This window comes from Dama dama, chromosome 4, assembly GCF_033118175.1.
Source record: "Dama dama isolate Ldn47 chromosome 4, ASM3311817v1, whole genome shotgun sequence".
Taxonomy (NCBI): Eukaryota; Metazoa; Chordata; class Mammalia; order Artiodactyla; family Cervidae; genus Dama; species Dama dama.
In genome coordinates, this window is record NC_083684.1 from 60,026,420 (window position 1) to 60,043,187 (window position 16,768).

The 16,768-nt window shown below is 55.9% G+C and overlaps 2 protein-coding genes and 1 non-coding gene across 3 annotated transcripts in view; all 3 read right to left on the bottom strand.

Annotated features, from left to right (window-relative positions):
- The window catches only part of SLC8A2 (solute carrier family 8 member A2), a 33,390-nt gene extending 30,201 nt beyond the window's left edge, over positions 1-3,189 (bottom strand). The window contains exon 1 of the mRNA XM_061135994.1: positions 3,070-3,189. The gene's annotated coding sequence lies outside the window, so the exon portion shown is untranslated. The remainder of the gene's footprint in view (positions 1-3,069) is intronic.
- A 2,272-nt stretch (positions 3,190-5,461) lies between these two features.
- Positions 5,462-14,710, bottom strand: KPTN (kaptin, actin binding protein). The gene is made up of 12 exons (XM_061139708.1): positions 14,385-14,710; positions 13,925-14,007; positions 13,736-13,820; positions 13,590-13,644; positions 11,980-12,055; positions 11,778-11,851; positions 11,454-11,563; positions 11,117-11,194; positions 9,919-9,994; positions 8,824-8,959; positions 8,168-8,350; positions 5,462-6,393 (listed from the first exon to the last, which is right to left on the bottom strand). Exons 1-12 carry the CDS (start codon positions 14,608-14,610, stop codon positions 6,265-6,267), a joined length of 1,311 nt encoding a protein of 436 aa, XP_060995691.1. The 5' UTR covers positions 14,611-14,710; the 3' UTR covers positions 5,462-6,264.
- Positions 5,542-5,618, bottom strand: TRNAR-CCG (transfer RNA arginine (anticodon CCG)). Its single transcript has one exon. It is a non-coding gene; the product is annotated as a tRNA-Arg (tRNA).
- Positions 14,711-16,768: the final 2,058 nt, after the last annotated feature.

The window sequence follows — 16,768 nt, forward strand, 5'->3', positions numbered from 1 at the left end:
ACCTTCCCTGACCACTCTGTTCAAAATGACACCCTCCCACTTCGGGGAGTCCCCAGCCATCTCACAGGTGAGCTGACCAAGACTCAGAGAGGCTTAGTAACTTGTCCAGTGACGCCCAGCAGTCATTCTGTGGCTCCCAGTTTCTCTCTCCAAGAGTGGTCCTGACTTCCAACTCCCCCACCCTGCCCTTGTGTTGCCATGGTAACCGAGTAGCCTGTAAAACAGGACTCAGAAAGGAAGGGAGGGATCCTCAGGGCTGCCCGCTGCCTGACCCTTCTCCTGGCCACCAGCCTTGGGTCTCCCATAACGTCCATTTCTATCTGAAAAAGTTCTTCTCAGAGTCTAGCTCACAGCCTGCCCCCAACGCACACCGGTGTCCTCACGACTGAGAGCCGGGGGAGGGAGGCAGAATGTTGGCAGAACTTCCCTGAGAAGGAGTGAGTGAGTGTGTGTGTGTGTGTGTAGGCGGGGTAGAGGGGTGATTCTTAAAGGGCCACCGCACAATTACCCCCTCGGCAAGGCCCCTAATGATACGTCTAATTAGCAGCCCCTAATTAGCAACAACTTAGGCATGATTACAAACCCACCAGGATCCAAAGCAAAGACTCATGCTCTCTTCTCCCTCCCTCCTCATCACCTCCTAGCTTTCAGGAGAACCCAGGGCCACTTGGGAGTCAAGAATTCATCCATAGCCTCTCACCCCTTCACTCAGGGAAGGGCCACAGCCTGGGAAGTTCTGCCTCGCATCCAACCACCTGTCCCTTCCGCCTTGGTCCTCAGGGGAAACCAGGGTCAGCCAGTGGGTGTTCTGACACCCGCCCTCCTTGCCCCGAAGCTGGGCAAAGCAGCCTGGTTCCATGGCTTTTTTCCCGCAACACCTGGTTTCTTCTCCCTGCAGCCTTAGGAGAGGAGCGGTCAGGGAGAGAAAGCACTGGATAAATGTTTGTGTGATGAACCACCAAGAAGTCCGAGCCCTGTCACTGGGGACAGCTGGGCTGCTTCTGCGTCAGACTCCTGCCTCTGCCTCTCTCATTCCCCCAGCTGCCCTGAAACCTAAGCTGGGTATCCAGGGGCAAAAGGATCGGGTGGAGGCCAGGGTGGGACTCCGGAGGGCAGCTGGCGGGCATCGTCTGTCCCTGGGGCTGTCTCTCCCCTCCCTCGTGGGCCAGTGGCCAGCTGAGTCAGTGGGGAGTGCCCCAGTTCTGCCTCGCCCCCATCTCGGGGCCTCAGAGACCTCATCTGTAGGATGGGGACTGCAAGCTTGAGCGGGGTGGGGAAGTCAGGCTGGCAGGCCAGGTAGGACCCCCTCTTGTCAGTAAGCAGTGGGTGGTGGTCCTGAACTGTGCTCAGGGCAGGGGCAGGGGGTGCCTGCTGCCTGTCCCTCGGTGGGGACACAGCCTTCTAAACATGCCCGCTTCCTGCCCCTGAGTGAGCCAGGTTCCCCCTGCCCACGCCCCTGCATAGTGTCCCGGCCGGGGGATCCCACACAGACACACGCAGTCTTGGTGTTCAGGCTGTGTAATACATCCATCGGTAAACTGACACCCGGAGGGGCAAAGGGCTTGGTCAAGTCAAGAAGCTTCAAGTCATAGGCAGGACAGAGGCCTGAGGCTCCTAACCTGTGCTCGATTTAACCCACCCAGAGCCCATCATGGGCACTCACTTGAGGGCCTCATCCCATCACAGCATGGGCTACAGGTTCAGCCCCACACCTCTCATCTCGCCTACCTCCTCTGGGGTCCCCTTCCCAACAGGAAAGAAGAGGAGGTATCTATCAGCCAGGGACCTCGAGATTCAGAAGGGCCCTTTCCAGGGCCCCCAAGGGGCAGCGGAGAAGCTTCTGAGCTCCACTCTCCCTGGAAGACAGGTCTGGGGCCGGCACACCAGGAGAGGCATGGAGGCAAGACTGCAGGAAGGACTGGCCTGGCCCGACCCAGGACCTTTTACTGCTCTGCCTGGAGCAGTGAAAGGGGCTCGGTAATTGTCCAAAGAATGAATGAGTCACGAAATGGACGGATGGCAAAAGAGGTACAGAAGTGAGACGACAAGAGGGATGCCGTCCAGTCAATATGAAGAGAAATGGGAGGACAGACAGAAGACAGGACCAGTTTGGTCTCCACCACAGAGGGCACAGGTTAGGCTGCAAGAATGCCTCGGGATGCCAGAAATCAGGCAGCGGCAAGCAGAGGAGCTCTGTGCTCAGGGGAGGGATGGGCGGGTGCCAGCTGGGAGGATGGCGTGGGGGAGCTGGGCTGAGGAAGGGAGCGGAGTTTGGGGGACTCCTTGCCCCCCGGGCGAGCCCACTCTGAGGCGGCGGTGGGGGGGAGGTGGGGGATCTTCTTCCTCCAGGTCTCCCCTGGCCAGGGGCGGAGACAAAGGTGTGTAGGAGGCAGAGTTAACCAGGGAGAGGAAGACGGGAGGAAAGAGAGAGGAACAGGGGCCAGGTGCCTGGAGACAGAGATGGAGATGAGAGAGGAAGGGGGAGACAGGAAGACCCACGCGGAGATGGAGAGAGACAGAGACCCAGGAAAGCTGAGACCCTAGAGAGACAAGAGACCCGTGGAAACAGAGATGGCGAAAGAGGAAGGCAGGGAGAGACCCAGGGCTGAAACAGAAAGCCAGACCAGACCCGGGCATGGACAGAGAGTGCGACGGAGTCAGGGACTCGGAGAGACAGGCAGACTCGGCAGGACCGAGACCACTGAGGGGTGTGGAGGCACCGAAAGGCGAGACCCAGACACAGGAGGGCGGGGGCGGAGGCGGAGAACGCGAGGGGCGGGGGGCTGCCCCAGACGGGGCGGGGGTGTTTGCACCCTCAGTGCCGAGGAGGCACCCCTTCCCCAGCCCGCCGCGCTGCCCGAAGCGCAGGAGGGGCTGAGGATGTTGACTGCTGGTGGTGGCCCCCGACTCCGCGTTCGGGCTCCGGTACCCGCGACCCAGGATGTGCAGCCCCCTACTCTCCATAACGGAGCCCAGGGAAACGCGGCTCCTCGAACGCCCCCCTCCACCCACCTGGGGCAGCACCATCCTTCCCCCCAGCCCTCCCTCTCCTCATTGGGGGTCTCTTACCTGCAGCTACAGCCTAGAGCAGGTTCCCCCAGCACTGGATTGGCAGTGGTGGGCGACTCCGCCCGATAGAGAGAGAGAGAGGGAGAGAGAGTGAGAGGGAGAGAAGAGCTGGAGACTGAGAGGGAGAGCTAGGGAGGAGGGGAGGGAAAGGGGATAGAGGGAGGAGAGGCGAGGAGGAGGGGGGAGGGACACGGGGGAGGGGGAGTCGGCTGGAGAGGGAGGAGGGGGGCCGGGGAAGAGCGCAGGGAAGGCGGAGGAGGAGCCGGGGAGACAGGGGAGGAGGAGGAGGCGGGGAGAGGGAGGCCGGCGCGGGAGGCAGGGGAGGGGCCTGCAGAGAGGAGGGGCGGGGAAGGGGGGGGATGAGGCTGCCCAAGCCTCCCACCCACCCTCTGCGTTCAGCACCACAGGTAATGGACAGCGGCGGACGGCATATATATGTGTGTGTGTGTGTGTTTGTGGGGGGCACTCTGGGGGTCATTCAGTAGCATCCACCACGATGCACCCCCCCCACCCCCCCACCAACACAGTCTCTGATCCATACAAGGACCAAAGAGGCGAAAGAGCTACAAATAGTTCCAGGCTCCCAGAACTGGAGGGGGAGGGCAAGAATGTTTTTAGCCAGAGTCAAGATCCAAATTCACATGCCGGGCCTGCAGAGCCTCACAGAGCCAGCCAGAAACAACCACAAAGGCAGCCATTAATAATAATAACAATGCAGCCCTTATTGCGTGCCAGACATTGTTACAACATTTATAGTAAGTGCTTGACACGTGTTGACATAATGGACCCGCCTGAAGACCCTGTGAAGGAAATGCAACTGGTCCCATTTTACAGATGGGGAAACTGAGGTACAAAATGGTAAAGTGTGCCTTCAGGTTCTACCCTTCACTGCTACACGACACGCAGTCCCAGACTCAGGGGCTGGCAAGTCAGGAAGTGAGTTGCAAAGGATTGGGCAGCGCCAGGAACACAAACTCACAAATCCTGAAATGGAGAACACACACACACACACGTGCACATCCATGCACAGGCTTCACGAACCCACAACATCACTAGTTAAAAGCCCTCAATCCCACCTTAGGGTCCACTCCCACCCAGGACAGGAGGTGATAGAGGAGTTCTCCTCACAGACAGGCAGTAGGAGGCAAACGCTGCTTTGGCCAGTGGCCCATGCCCACCGCCACCCGTCCTGGCTGAACACCCTTGGGCTCGCTGCCAGGAGGGAGAGACGACCCAGCTCCAGCTGCCTGCTGGATTTCCCACGCTTGGGCTTGGACTCTGGGAGGTGAGGAGAAGTCTGGGGTGGCCAAGAATCGGGGGGGTTACAGCCTCCCGAAGACCCACCGCGGGGCAGCCAGCCTGATAGCCAGCCTGGTCTTCACTGGCGGTGCAGATGGTCAGACTGACGTGTGGACTTCCACGGCAGGAGGTGGACAGATGGCCAGAATGACCGTAATGCCTGCCCCTCCCAACCAGGAAGCAGGAGTCTCCCCCTCAAAAACCACCAGGGAGGAAGCAGCCCCCCCTCCCCTCCCCTGCTCAGGAATGGGTCCCCAACCCTCCTGACAGGGTTCTATTCCTGACAATATTTCTCCTGTCATCCCCGCCCTCCTCTGATCCCTGTGATGGAGGCCTGGGTTCCTTCTCTGGTGCCATGGAAGTGGCCATAGGAGGGACAATTCCTACAGCCTCCGGGTCCCACAATCCCCTGGCATTTTCTTTGTTATATATTTTTGGATACACTGAGTCTTCATCAAAGTGCACAAGCTCTCTTGTTGCAGAGCACAGGCTCTAGAGCGAATAAGCTCAATAGTTGTGGCACGTGGCTGTAGTTGTGGCATCTTAGTTCCTGGACCAGGGATCGAACCCATGTCCCCTGGCAGGCAGACTCTTAACCACTGGGCCATCAGGGAAGTTGCCCCCCTCCCATTCTCGGGCTTTTCAATTAGGACTACCCCTAGTCCTTTCCAGACCAGTGCAGCCTGTGTCCTGTCTTCCTGGGGCTCATCTCAGGACACCCCAGTGGGAACCTAAATTCAATCGCTTTCTTTAGGGTGTTAACTTTGACCCCTGGTACAAGGTATGAAAGGAGTGAAAGTGTTAGTCCTGTTCAACTCTTTGTGACTGCATGGACCGTAACCCGCCAGGCTCTGTCTATGGGATTCTCCAGGCAAGAATACTGGAGTGGGCAGCCGTTCCCTTCTCCAAGGGAATCTTCCTGTGCCAGGGATCAAACCTGTATCTCCTGCACTGCAGGCAGATTCCTACCATCTGAGCCACCTGGGAAGGTGTGAGGTCTAAGCACAGTAACTTTCACCAGTGTCCGACTCCAGGGGGTCTGACCTCAGGCCCTCTGTTACAATTTGTGGCTTCTCCATGAGTCTTCTTTTTTTTTAAATATTTATTTATTCATTTGGTTGGGCTGTCTCAGTTGCAGCATGTGAGTTTTTAGTTACAGCATGTGGGATCTAGTTCCCTGACCAGGGATTGAACCTGGGTCCCCCCCTGCATCGGAAGCATGGCGTCTTAAGCCACTGGACCACCAGGGAAGTCTCCCACGACAGTCCTTTCCACCCACATCCTTTCCTCTGAGGCTCAATTTCCTTATGATTCCACTGAGCCCTCACCCAAGATCCAGAGTTTTCCATTGGGGTCTGACCTGAGCTGATGTGCAAACGTCTAACCCCGAAGTCTTCCTGTGGAGGGTGAACTTCAGTCTTCCTCATAGGGCCTAACTTCCTTTCTTTCCTCTGAAATCTACACTGCGATTCCACTTCAGTCCTGCTCCTGGGTCTGACTTTGCATCCCCAGACCCGAGTCCCCTCCCTCAGTTCTTCCGGGGAAATCCGGCTCCGGACATTCGGCCTGGCACATCACAGGCCCTTGTCAAATGCTTGCCGAACAAAAGGATGGAGGGGAGTGTGAGTTTGGTTCCTCTGGATATAGAAATCATTGCCACTGACCGATTCTCATGGAGGGTGAGATCGTCCCATTTTCAGATGGGAACACTGAGGCACAGAGAAGGGAGTGTGGGTCACAGGGCATGTGGGGGTAGGGCCAGAGCAGGACCCACGGCTCCATCACCCCAGGGGTGGGTCTGGGGGGACCAGCCCCTCCTTCAGGATGTTTCCCCCACCATGAAGGCGAGCGCCCCAAGGCACTACCGCAGACCTGGGGTGGGGGGCGAGTGGGCGCTCAGGAAGCCGGGGTCTCCACAGGCCCGGAACCCACCCTGTCCCCCAACTTCTGTGGCTGACGTCTCCTCTGCTCCACTTGATGCCGAAGCCGGGTCAGGACCAGCTCCGAGGCCTGGATCAGGCTGTGCTGTGGGGAACGAGAGGAGGAGGAAGGAGGAGGGCAGAGCTGAGATGGAGCTGGAGGGGTGCAGGTTACACCGTCCCCCTCAAAGCTGGAAGCTTAGCCATGACCGGAGGTTGGAGAGAGGACCACCACATGGGGGGTGGAAACGGGTCTCTGTGATGGGGTGAAGGTCAGACTCAGGGGCACGGCCTTCCATGAATTTCCAGTGGCAGGAACAAAGCCCAGCCCCAGATGTGCGGGTCTGAGGTTAGAACTTGTGGTGGGGGGGAAAGGGGGTGAATCAAAACAAAGGGGAGCTCGAGTCACATGGGAGCAAAGACTGACCACTGAAGAGAGGCTGAGGTTAGACCACGGCAGATGGGGACAAAGGTGAGACCCTGGCAGAAAAGGTTAGGCCCACAGGACCGAGAAGGAGCAGACCACAGTGGACAAGAGAGGAATATGTCACCATATGAGGGACGGAGCCAGACCCGGGTTGGAGGGCCTGAGGTTAGATCCTGAGACAAGGGACAGAGTCGGGAGGTCGCTGTGAAACGGCTTCAAACAGGGCACGGCAAGAGATGGCAGTGTGTGTGAGCAAGGTGGAGGGGAAGCCTCTTCCACTCTGATCCAGCCTCAGACCCCTCCTCATTCTGGTTTACTAGGGGGTCCATCCTTCATCTCATGCACTGTGGTTCAACCTCACACCTTCCCCCTGGGGTCCAGCCTCTATTTCTATGTGGTCTAACCTGGATCATTCCCCTGATGGCTAGCCTGAAGGAAGAGGCCCCAGCAAAACCTTCAGAGGAGGCAGTAAGGTTAGACTCCAGCAGACCAGAGCTCCGGGGAGACCACACGGGGAAGGAGCCTGGAGTCAGACCAGAGGGAGGGGGAAGGCAAACAGCAGGTTAGGAGACAGAGATGCCTCGGAGCTGAAGGGTGGGTGTCAGGCCACAGAGAGAAGGTCAGAAGTTAGACTACACTGTGCTTAGTAGCTCAGTCGTGTCCAACTCTTTGCGACCCCATGGACTGTAGCCTGCCAGGCTACTCTGTCCATGGGATTTTTCAGGCAAGAATACTGGAGTGGGTAGCCATTTCCTCCTCCAGGGGATCTTCCCAGTCCAGGAATCAAACCTGTGTCTCCTGAGCTGCAGATGGATTCTTTACCTGCTGAGCCATTGGGGAAATCTTGTCTACGGTAGTTGGAGGTTAAATAGCAAGGGATGGTTGTAGGCTGGACCTTGGACCACGGGAATGGGTTGGATGTTAAACCATAAGGGCAGTGAAGCTGATGTGGGAGGCTGAGAGGTCAAAGTACAGGAGAAGGCTGGCCGTTTGACAGCAGGTCAAGGGCATGACCACAGTGGAGAGGTCAGAGGTTAGACTGCGGCAGAAAGCTGGAGACTGGCTGGAGGTCACACATGAGGAAGAGGGGGTGGCTGGCAGGGCAGGGCTGAGGTCGGGGGGCAGTGGGAGGGTGCAAATAGCTCACGGGATGAATCCAGGCTGGGGAAGGGACAGAGTCAGACAGAGCGGCGGAAGGAAGGACAGAAGTGCAGGGGGCTGAGGGAGGCCAGGGGGACGGGGGTGATGGATGCCGCAGCCAAGCGCCCTTTGCCCCTCGCTGTGAGGCCCCATCCCCTTGTCCTGGACCAACAGGAGCCACACCCAGGACAGGGCCTGTAGCCAAGATGCCCCCCTTGCCCAAAGGTAGGCTCAGGCCCCAAAGCTCCCTCTCCTGTGAGGACACGCCCTCACTAAGGCGGGTGAGAAGTCCTGCCTCAGGGCCCCCGGCTACCTGCAGGATATGCACGCCCTTCAGGGAGACCACGGCCAGCTCGCGCAGCCCGTCCCCAGTCAGGTCCACGTGTGCCATGGCCAGCAGGGGGCTGGAGAAGCCCCGCCGCCACAGCAAGCGGAAGCCACGCTGGTCCCCGGGGAGCCCGAGCCCGGGGCCGCAGTACTTGTAACAGAGCAGCTCCTGCAGGGGGAGGGGGATCAGGGTCACACTGTGGGGATCAGGGTCACACAGGGGGATTGGAGTCACACGGGGGATCGGAGTCACATGGGGTTGAGGTCACATGGGGCAGTCAGGGTCACATGGTGGGTGTCGGGGTCACGGGGGGGGGGATCAGGGTCACATAGGGGAATTGAAGTCACATGGGGGGATCAAGGTCACACGGGGTGATACGGATCACATAGGAGGACTGGGGTCACACGGGGGATGGGATCACATGGGAGTCAAAGTCACACAGGGGGGTCGGGGTCACAGGGAGCCAAGGTCACACAGGGGATCAGGGTCACATGGGGGTTGAGGTCACATGGGGGGGTTGGGGTCACACGGTGGGTCAGGGTCACATGGGGGGATGGGATCACATGGGGAGGTTGGGTCCCACGGGGGAAGGCAAGCAGCACAGGGCATGGGCCGTGACAGTCCCACCCCTTGGGTCCCACCTGTCCATAGGTGGCCACCAGCACTTCCGGCCGCCCGTCCAGATCAATGTCGGTGACCAGGCCACAGAGAACACTGTCAAACTGGTCGCTGCCTGGCAGGAGAAGCTGGTCTTCAAGCCCCCGGCTCAGCAGGTCCCTGGGGGTCAGACCACAGTGGAAAGACTGGGATCAAGTGCAGTGCCCGCCACCCTGAGTGCCACATCCTCATGTGTCAGGTCTGGAGGCTCTGCACCTGCTGAAGCCTAGACACCCTCGTCTTCAAGCCAGCCATCCTCCTATCCGCCCAGGGGCGCTCAAGGCATCTCTGATCTGGACCCTCACACGGTCCCCTGGAGGTGGGATCACCTCATTCCCATGTGGAAACCCACACCATTCCTTCTGATGACCCTGTCACCTCCAGGCTGGACACCCGCATAGTCCCCTGGAACCTGCGAGCTCGGACCCCAGACTGGACACCTTCACAGCCCACCAGGTGTGCACGGCTGGCTTGCACTGGCTCACAGGAGCTGACCAGAACATTTTCAGGAACTCTGAGAGCATGCTGGCATTGTGTCAGTGACTCAAAATCTCACTGTGGTGAGAGTATTGAAATGGGAAGACGCTACAAACCAGGGCTTTCTCCCATACAGAGCTGGTGGTTAAATACCTGCCCACATGCTCTGTCCACCTACCCCAGGGAGCTTCCCAGGTGGTGGCAGAGGTAAAGAACCCACCTGCCAATGTAGGTTCGATCCCTGGGATGAGAAGATCCCCTGGAATAGGGCATGGCAACCCATTCCAATACTGTTGCCTGGAGAATCCCATGGACAGAGGAGCCTGGCAGGCTATAGTCCATGGGGGTTGCAAAGAGTTGGACTGAATGACCTAGCACATGCCCATCCCGGGGGGCTGGACATCTCAGTTCCCACCCCGAGGCCTCAGCACATCTCCTACAAGTTCTAGATTTAAACACTCGGTGCTTCTCTCCCTGGAACATGGACCTTTACCCACCCAGCCCTGAACCACCACATCCAAAGCTTTACTTTCTGCAGAGAATGAGAAGGTTAGGCCATGGTGCAAAGGCATGGGGCCAGCCCGCCTCCACGTGCCCCTCACCGGTATACCACTGCCGGCTCCAACATGCTGGCCACCAGCACGCTGTATTCCTCCCGCTGTGGCCTGTCCTCCGTCTCTGGAGAAGGAACAGAGGTGGGGGAGGTGTGAGGGGACAGGTCGCAGGTCCCTTCTCCCACCCCTCCATACCTGAGAGGAACACAGGTTAGACTCCTGGCAGAAAGGCTTGACGATGAGTTGGTTAGAGGCAGAGGGTTAGAGGTTAGACTATGAGAGGAGGATGGAGGTCAGAGGTCAGGAGGAGGAACAGGTGTTGGATAACAGTTTAAAAAGCCCAAGGTTAGGGGACTTCCCTGGTGGCCCAAGAATTAAGACTGTGCTTCCAGTGCAGCGGATGCAGGTTTGATCCCTGGTTGGGGAACTAAGAACTAAGATCCCCACATGCTATGAAGTGCAAAGTCAGGACGAAATTCAAGGTTAGACCACCAGGTTAGATGAGAACATGGTTAGGTGAGAATATGAAAGTCCTCAGATCACTGTAGGGGTATCAGGGGTAAACCACAGGAGGAGGGAGGCAAGACAGACCACAGAGGTCAGACCAAGAGAAACACCAAGGACTTCTCTGGTGGCCCTGTGATTAAGAATCTGCCATGCAATGCAGGAGACGCAAGTTGGGGAACTGAGATCCCACATGTCACAGAGCAACTAAGTCTGAGCACCGCAACTAGAGAGTTTGTGCATAGCAAGGAAAGACCTCGTATGCCGCAATAAGACCCAGCACAGCCAAATAAAGAAAGAAAAAGAAAAACAGGAGAGGACAGACCAGAGTAAGAGGAACAGATCAACACGTGGGGGGAAAGGAGAGACCACGAGTCTGGGGACAGTGCTGAGTCCGTGAGAAGAATTTGGGGCTGAATGGCAGCAAGACACAGGGTGACAAGTCCTGAGGCCTGAGACGGGGGTCGGGGAAGTCACACAGTGAGGGGTGAAGGTTAGAGACACCAAGGGGAAGGCGGAGGTTCAACTCCAGGGTAAAAGGTCAGGTTAAAGGTTAGACCGCCACCGGGGCAAGTAGCTGGGAGTGAAATTCAGGAGCGTGGGGGGAGGGAGGGGGCACAGTAACTCCTGGGCTGGAATGGGGCACCCAGGAGGAAGGGAGGAAGGAACGGTGGGAGCCGAAAGTTTAGGGAAAGGGGTACAAACATGGGTGGGGGGAACCGAGCCCACGCCCGGAGCTCACCCTCGGGGGCCGAAAGGCTGAACACGATCACTCGGGAAATGGGGCCGTCCTGAAGGATGGTCCATGTCTGCAGGACCTCTGTGGAGGGCGAGGACTCAGGGCCCCGCCCTCAGCACTGAGTGCCCGCCCCCGCCCCTGGGCCCCACCCTCCAGCCCTGAGCGCCCCGGGTCCCGCCCAAGCCCCGCCTCCAGTTTGGAGCGCCCGCCCCACCCCCAGTGGCCCGCCCCCAGTCCTGAGTCCCCGCCCGGCTCCCAAGGCCCCGCCCCCAGCCCTGAGCGCCCGCTCCGCCCCCAAGGCCCCGCCCCTAACCATGTCCGAGCCCCGCCCCGTCATCACCTCGACTCTGCTGGTCCACGTGGGCGACGCGGACGTAACCGCTCTGACAGCCCAGAGCTGAGATTCGCCGGGATGTGCCGGTCAGGTTGTGCACGTCAAGCCACAGGACGCTGGGGGTGGACAGGTGGACAGAGGGGCCCTCGGGCCGTCACCAGGTCCCAGCCCCCACCCCCCACCTCCCTACAGGCATCCACCCCACCCCTACCCCCGGAAGAGCCTTGGGCCTCCTCTGGGCTTGATTTCCCTAGGGCTCAATTCCCACCACCGGGATTTCTCGGAGCCCGCCTGCCCCGGTCCCTGCTGGCCTGTCGGGGGCTCGCCTACCTACTGGTCAGGTTTGTGAGCTCTGGGAAGAGGTTTTCCACAGGCTGTTCTTCAAACTGATGCAGTCCCTCGTTCTGGGGGAACCGAGACCAGCCACCCGCCTGGAGTCAGTGGCAGGTCTCACACACCGCTCCCCCCACCCCCTGACCCAGTCCACGGTGGCCCCAGCAGGGCTCTGGCCACCACCTCTCCTCCGCCTCACCTCCTTGTACAGATGAATGGCTGGGTCATTCCCACTCAGGAGAAACACGGTCTCCAGTTGATCCCCGACCTGGACCCTGAAAGCAAAAAACTCTAGAACCCCAGTATGGTGGACCTTGAGTGTGGTAGAGTTTGTCAGTTTTAAAACCCTCCTCTTGCAAAAACTCTTGCTTGCGAGAACCCTGTCATTCTAGGCTTCAGACTCTGGATCCACAGTGAAGATGCAGAACTGTAGAAACTGACTCTTGAAGAATCACAGGACTGTAGAGCTTTCCAATCTCAGAAACTCAGCATGTTAGAACCTTCTGTTTCTAGAGCCCTCACCTGCTAGAATCTTCATTCTGGATGTGGGTTCAGGAATGAACATGGAGCTCTGAGAATGGGCTGCAGAACCTCAGAACACTAGCATCTCTTTACCCTAGAACCCCAGTGTTCTAGAAGTTCTGTTTTCTGTCTCCTTCAAGACACTAGAACTTTTGGAAATTGCCATCATGATATTCAGACTCAGAATTGGTAGACTATCCAGATCATAGAACCCAAAATACCAGTGGGTTAGAAACTTCAGTTTCTCAAACTTTCATCTGTTAGATCTGAGGTTGGCCAATTATGACCTGCCGGCTAAATCTAACTCACTGCCTGTTTTGTTTGGCCATGCCACATGGCTTGCAAGGTCTTAGCTCCCTGACCAGGGATCCAACCCATGCCCCCTGCTGTGGGAGTGGAATCTTAACCAAGGGACCACCACGGGAGTCCATCCCCTGTTTTTGTAAATAAAGTTTTATTGGAACACAGCCACACATATTCAGTGTCCATGGCTGCCTTCTTGTTACAGTGGCCAACCTGAGTAGCTGTGAGACAGATTATATAGAAAATGTTTGGCAACTCCTGTGTTAGAACACCGGTGCTCCAGAATGGAATTCTTATACTCTGGGATCCTAGAACATCAGTACTCTACATGGTCTGTATTATGTCTCCTTGAGATATGATAATGTTAGGACCTTAATATTACAGAATCTCAGAATCATCAAACTGTAGATCTTTCAGATCTTGGAATCTCAGAGCTAATAACTCAAGAAAAAAAAAAAAAAGCATTTCTGGATCTTGGAATGCCCTAATCTAGAATATCAAAACTTGAGAGTTCTACACGTTTGGAAATGAGGCACTCAATTAACTCTCAAATTGTGTAGTTTAGGGGCTTCCCTGGTGGCTCAGACAGTAAAGAATTTGCTTGCAATGCAGGAGATGCAGGTTCGATCCCTGAGTCAGGAAGGTCCCCTGGAGAAGAGAATGGCTACCTACTCCAGTATTCTTGTCTGGAGAATTCCATGGACAGAGGAGCCCGGTGGGCTACAGTCCATGGGGTCCGAAAGAGTCGGACACGACTGAGTGACTAACACCATCTAGTTCAGGGATTGCAGAATGGTAGCCCATCAGCTGAGTATGGTAAATGGCTACCTTAAATGCATGATGCTCTAAAAAACAAAACAAGTCTGATTGCCTATAGGTGGGTTTGTGGTCTTCAGTATGCTACAGCCTCTGCCCTCTCAACACACACACACACACACGTGCACACATACACTCTCTATTGTATCAAGTCTGTGATTTACTTACTCTGCGTGGCATAGTTGGAAAGGAGTGAACTGGAGCTCCAGGTTTAGGCAGCTCTCTGCAGGGGGAGCGGAGGCAGTTAGGTACCAGGGATGGGACTGCATCCCCCACCCTTTCCCCATCCCTCCTTCCCTCCAGGCCACACTTACGGGCAATGGAGTCCAGGTTGTACTCAGAGCCAGGCTCGTAGTCACAGTAAATGTTAAGGAAGGGGCTGCCCTTGTCCCCAGAATCCTGGGAGAGGAGACTGGCCTCAGGGGAAGGTAGAGGCAGCAAGAGGGATTTGGGGAAGACTCAGTAAGGAGGAGAAGATGGGTAGATGGATGGGCTCCGGGTACCTTAATGAACGTGATCCCCACAACCAGACCCCGCTTTGGGGGTGACTTGTTGAAGGTGTCAATGGAGACAATCTCTGCATCCACTGGGAGAGGAGAGTTCAAAGTTCACATTCCTGGCAGGCTCGTGACCCCAATATTTCCAACCACGGTGACCCCTGACCTCTAGGCCTCAGTCATCCCTGACCACCACAAATTATGACTGTTGGGTCCCAGTGGGTCCTGCTCACCATCACCAGGGTAGGAATAATCCTGGTTTCTGAGTCATCCTGAACCCGAACTACTTCAGGCCCCTATTATCCCTGACTTCTCACCCCAGTGCCTCTAGATTACCAGCGTCGACCCCCTTCAATCACCATCACCCTGATCCCATTCGCCCATCATGGTGACCTGGCCCAAGACAGAGCCTCAGAAACCTTCTCAACACTCCGTTCCGAGCCCCCAGCCCGACGGCGCCACGCACCGGGAATGTAATTGAACTGCAGCTCCTTGGCCACGGGCCGGATTTTCTGTCGGAGGTCTTGGTAGCGGAAGCCTAGCACCTTGCCTTTAAGGGTGGCGGCCAGCAGCTCCCCGCGCCCGCCCGCGCCTCCTGCCAGCCCATACACATTGCTCTGCGACGAGAAGCGTGTGAAGCTGTCCTCGCGCAGCGGGCAAGGCCCTGCGGCCACGGCCGCCTCCCCCATCATGTCCCTCAACCACTCATTCCCAGAGCCCCCACAGCGGCCCGCTCTACCCGTGAATCGCCGGGCGCCCGCGGGGCGCGCAGACCGATTACGTGAAGAAGCTGCCGTCTCTGCCCTTTACAAAGATGGCCGCCAGCCGGGCTGCCCTCCAGACTTTGACTCAACGCGCTTGCGCGCTCGTGCTTGGTCCGTTTCAGGGCCAAGGCGACTGCGATTTGCAGATTATGACCTAAAGGCTGGACGTGGTAGTCCTTGCTCTGGGCTGTGCTGAAGGCAGAATAAGAAACATAAAACTCAGTATAGCCCTTACATGCCAGGAACTAAGTGCTTATTTATCAATTTACTTAAAACTCACAAGTAGGCAGAGGTAGATACTATGTTTGACCGATCAAGAAATTGAGGCACGAAGTAATTTGTCTAAGATCAGTTAGAAGCCGCAGTCAGTATTGGAATCCAAAGAAGATACCGCCATAGTTTATTGTTTTAATCACATCACTTTCAAATCTTTTTTTTTTTTTTTTTTTTTTTGCCTTAAAGTGCTGCTTATGGGATCTTAAGTTTCCCCCACCAGGCATTGAATCAGACCCTAGGCAGTAAAAGTGCGTAGTCCTAACCCCTGGACCGTCCGGGGATTCTCTCCCATCACCTTTATGCATTCTGCTTACCCCAAGGAAACAGTTCTAGCTATCTGTCCTGGCAAATAACCTTCACCTTATTACTGAAAAAGGCTTGGTGGCTCAGATGGTGAAGAATTTGTCTACAATGCCGGAGACCCGGGTTTGACCTCTTGGTCAAGAAGATCCCCTGGAGAAAGGAATGGCTACCCACTCCAGTATTCTGGCCTGGAGAATTCCATGGACAGAGGAGCCTGGCGGGCTATAGTCCTTTGGGTCGCAGAGAATCAGACAGGACTGAGTGACTAACATTTCACTTTTACTTTCTTTACTGAAAGCTGACTTTATGCCAGTCATGTTGGCCGATGATCTCATTGAATCCTCACAGCTACCCTATTCTTGTTACCCTGCCTTCATTTATTCAACATGTATTGAGCACTTACTCTGTGCCAAGATATCCTTTATGAATTTATCTCAATAAACTCTTGCAACAACTCTGAAAAGAAGTTTATTATCCCAATTTATAGAAAATGAAACAGAGGCTGGGGGAGAATAAATCCCTTGATCGATGTGATAGTAAGTGCTGGAGAAAGGATGAGTTCTTCTGGGATTCATGTATATACATGTTTTTCCTTAGAAGAGCATCAAGGGTGTGGGGACTCTGTGTATACAGATATGTTATTTCCAGAAGACATGAATTGGCCAGCTGTCCTGGCCACCTGGAATAATATTGTCACCTGCTTCCTAGCAGAAAGAGAACATACACACACGCATGCACATGCAGACTGCAAGACCCATGAAGGCAGTGACTGGATCTCCTTTGTTCACAGTCAAATCCCCAATACCTGGACCATAAGGCCTGACATGAAGTGAGCATTTAGTAAATATGTTAAGATTCCCGAACTATGTACCAGACCCTTTGCCAAGCACCTGGGACACTGTTGCCTAAGAGGCATGAAAAGAGAGTTCTCCAAGGCAAGATTTGATCTGGAAGGTGATGAAAAGAAAGGAGTTTGTGTCAAACGGAGGTCTAGCTATGTTGGTTAGGGCTGTAACCCCAGGGACTGCACCAGGGCATGGCACACAGTAGGTGCTTAGTAGATACGCGGGGATTAAATGGGGGGAGGGGAATCTTGTTATTCTACTTCTAAAGAATGTGTTCTTTAGGCTTTAATTTAAAAAATTAATTTATTTGGCTGTGCCGGGTCTTAATTGCAGCATGTGGGATCTAGTTCCCAGACCAGGGTTCCAACCTGCGTCCCCTGCTTTGGAAGGCAGACTCTTAACCACTGCACCACCAAGGAAGTCCCTTGAGCACTTTTAATATCATTTTAAAGCACAGCCAGGGTTGAGAATCACTACACTACTTAGCCTTCTGCAAGTGCCATGGCAGACATTGGTAATCAATCTGAGGTCTCAGGAGTCTTAACTGAGCTTGAGGCAGCCATTATCAATTGATTAGTGCTGTGGGAGAAGCAAAGGGGGCCAGGGCAGCAGGGCAGAGCGTCACATGGAGGCCATTCTCTTGACACATGGTGAGCCTGAAC

Coding starts and splice junctions, on each gene's coding strand:
- KPTN (XM_061139708.1), bottom strand. CDS start 14,610: ATGATGGGGGAGGCGGCCGTGGCCGCAGGGCCTTGCCCGCTGCGCGAG. Junction 8,960..9,918: donor GAGCCGGCAGTGGTATACCG/GTGAGGGGCACG, acceptor TCTGACCCCCAG/GGACCTGCTGAGCCGGGGGC. Junction 8,351..8,823: donor TGGTGGCCACCTATGGACAG/GTGGGACCCAAG, acceptor CTCCCCCTGCAG/GAGCTGCTCTGTTACAAGTA.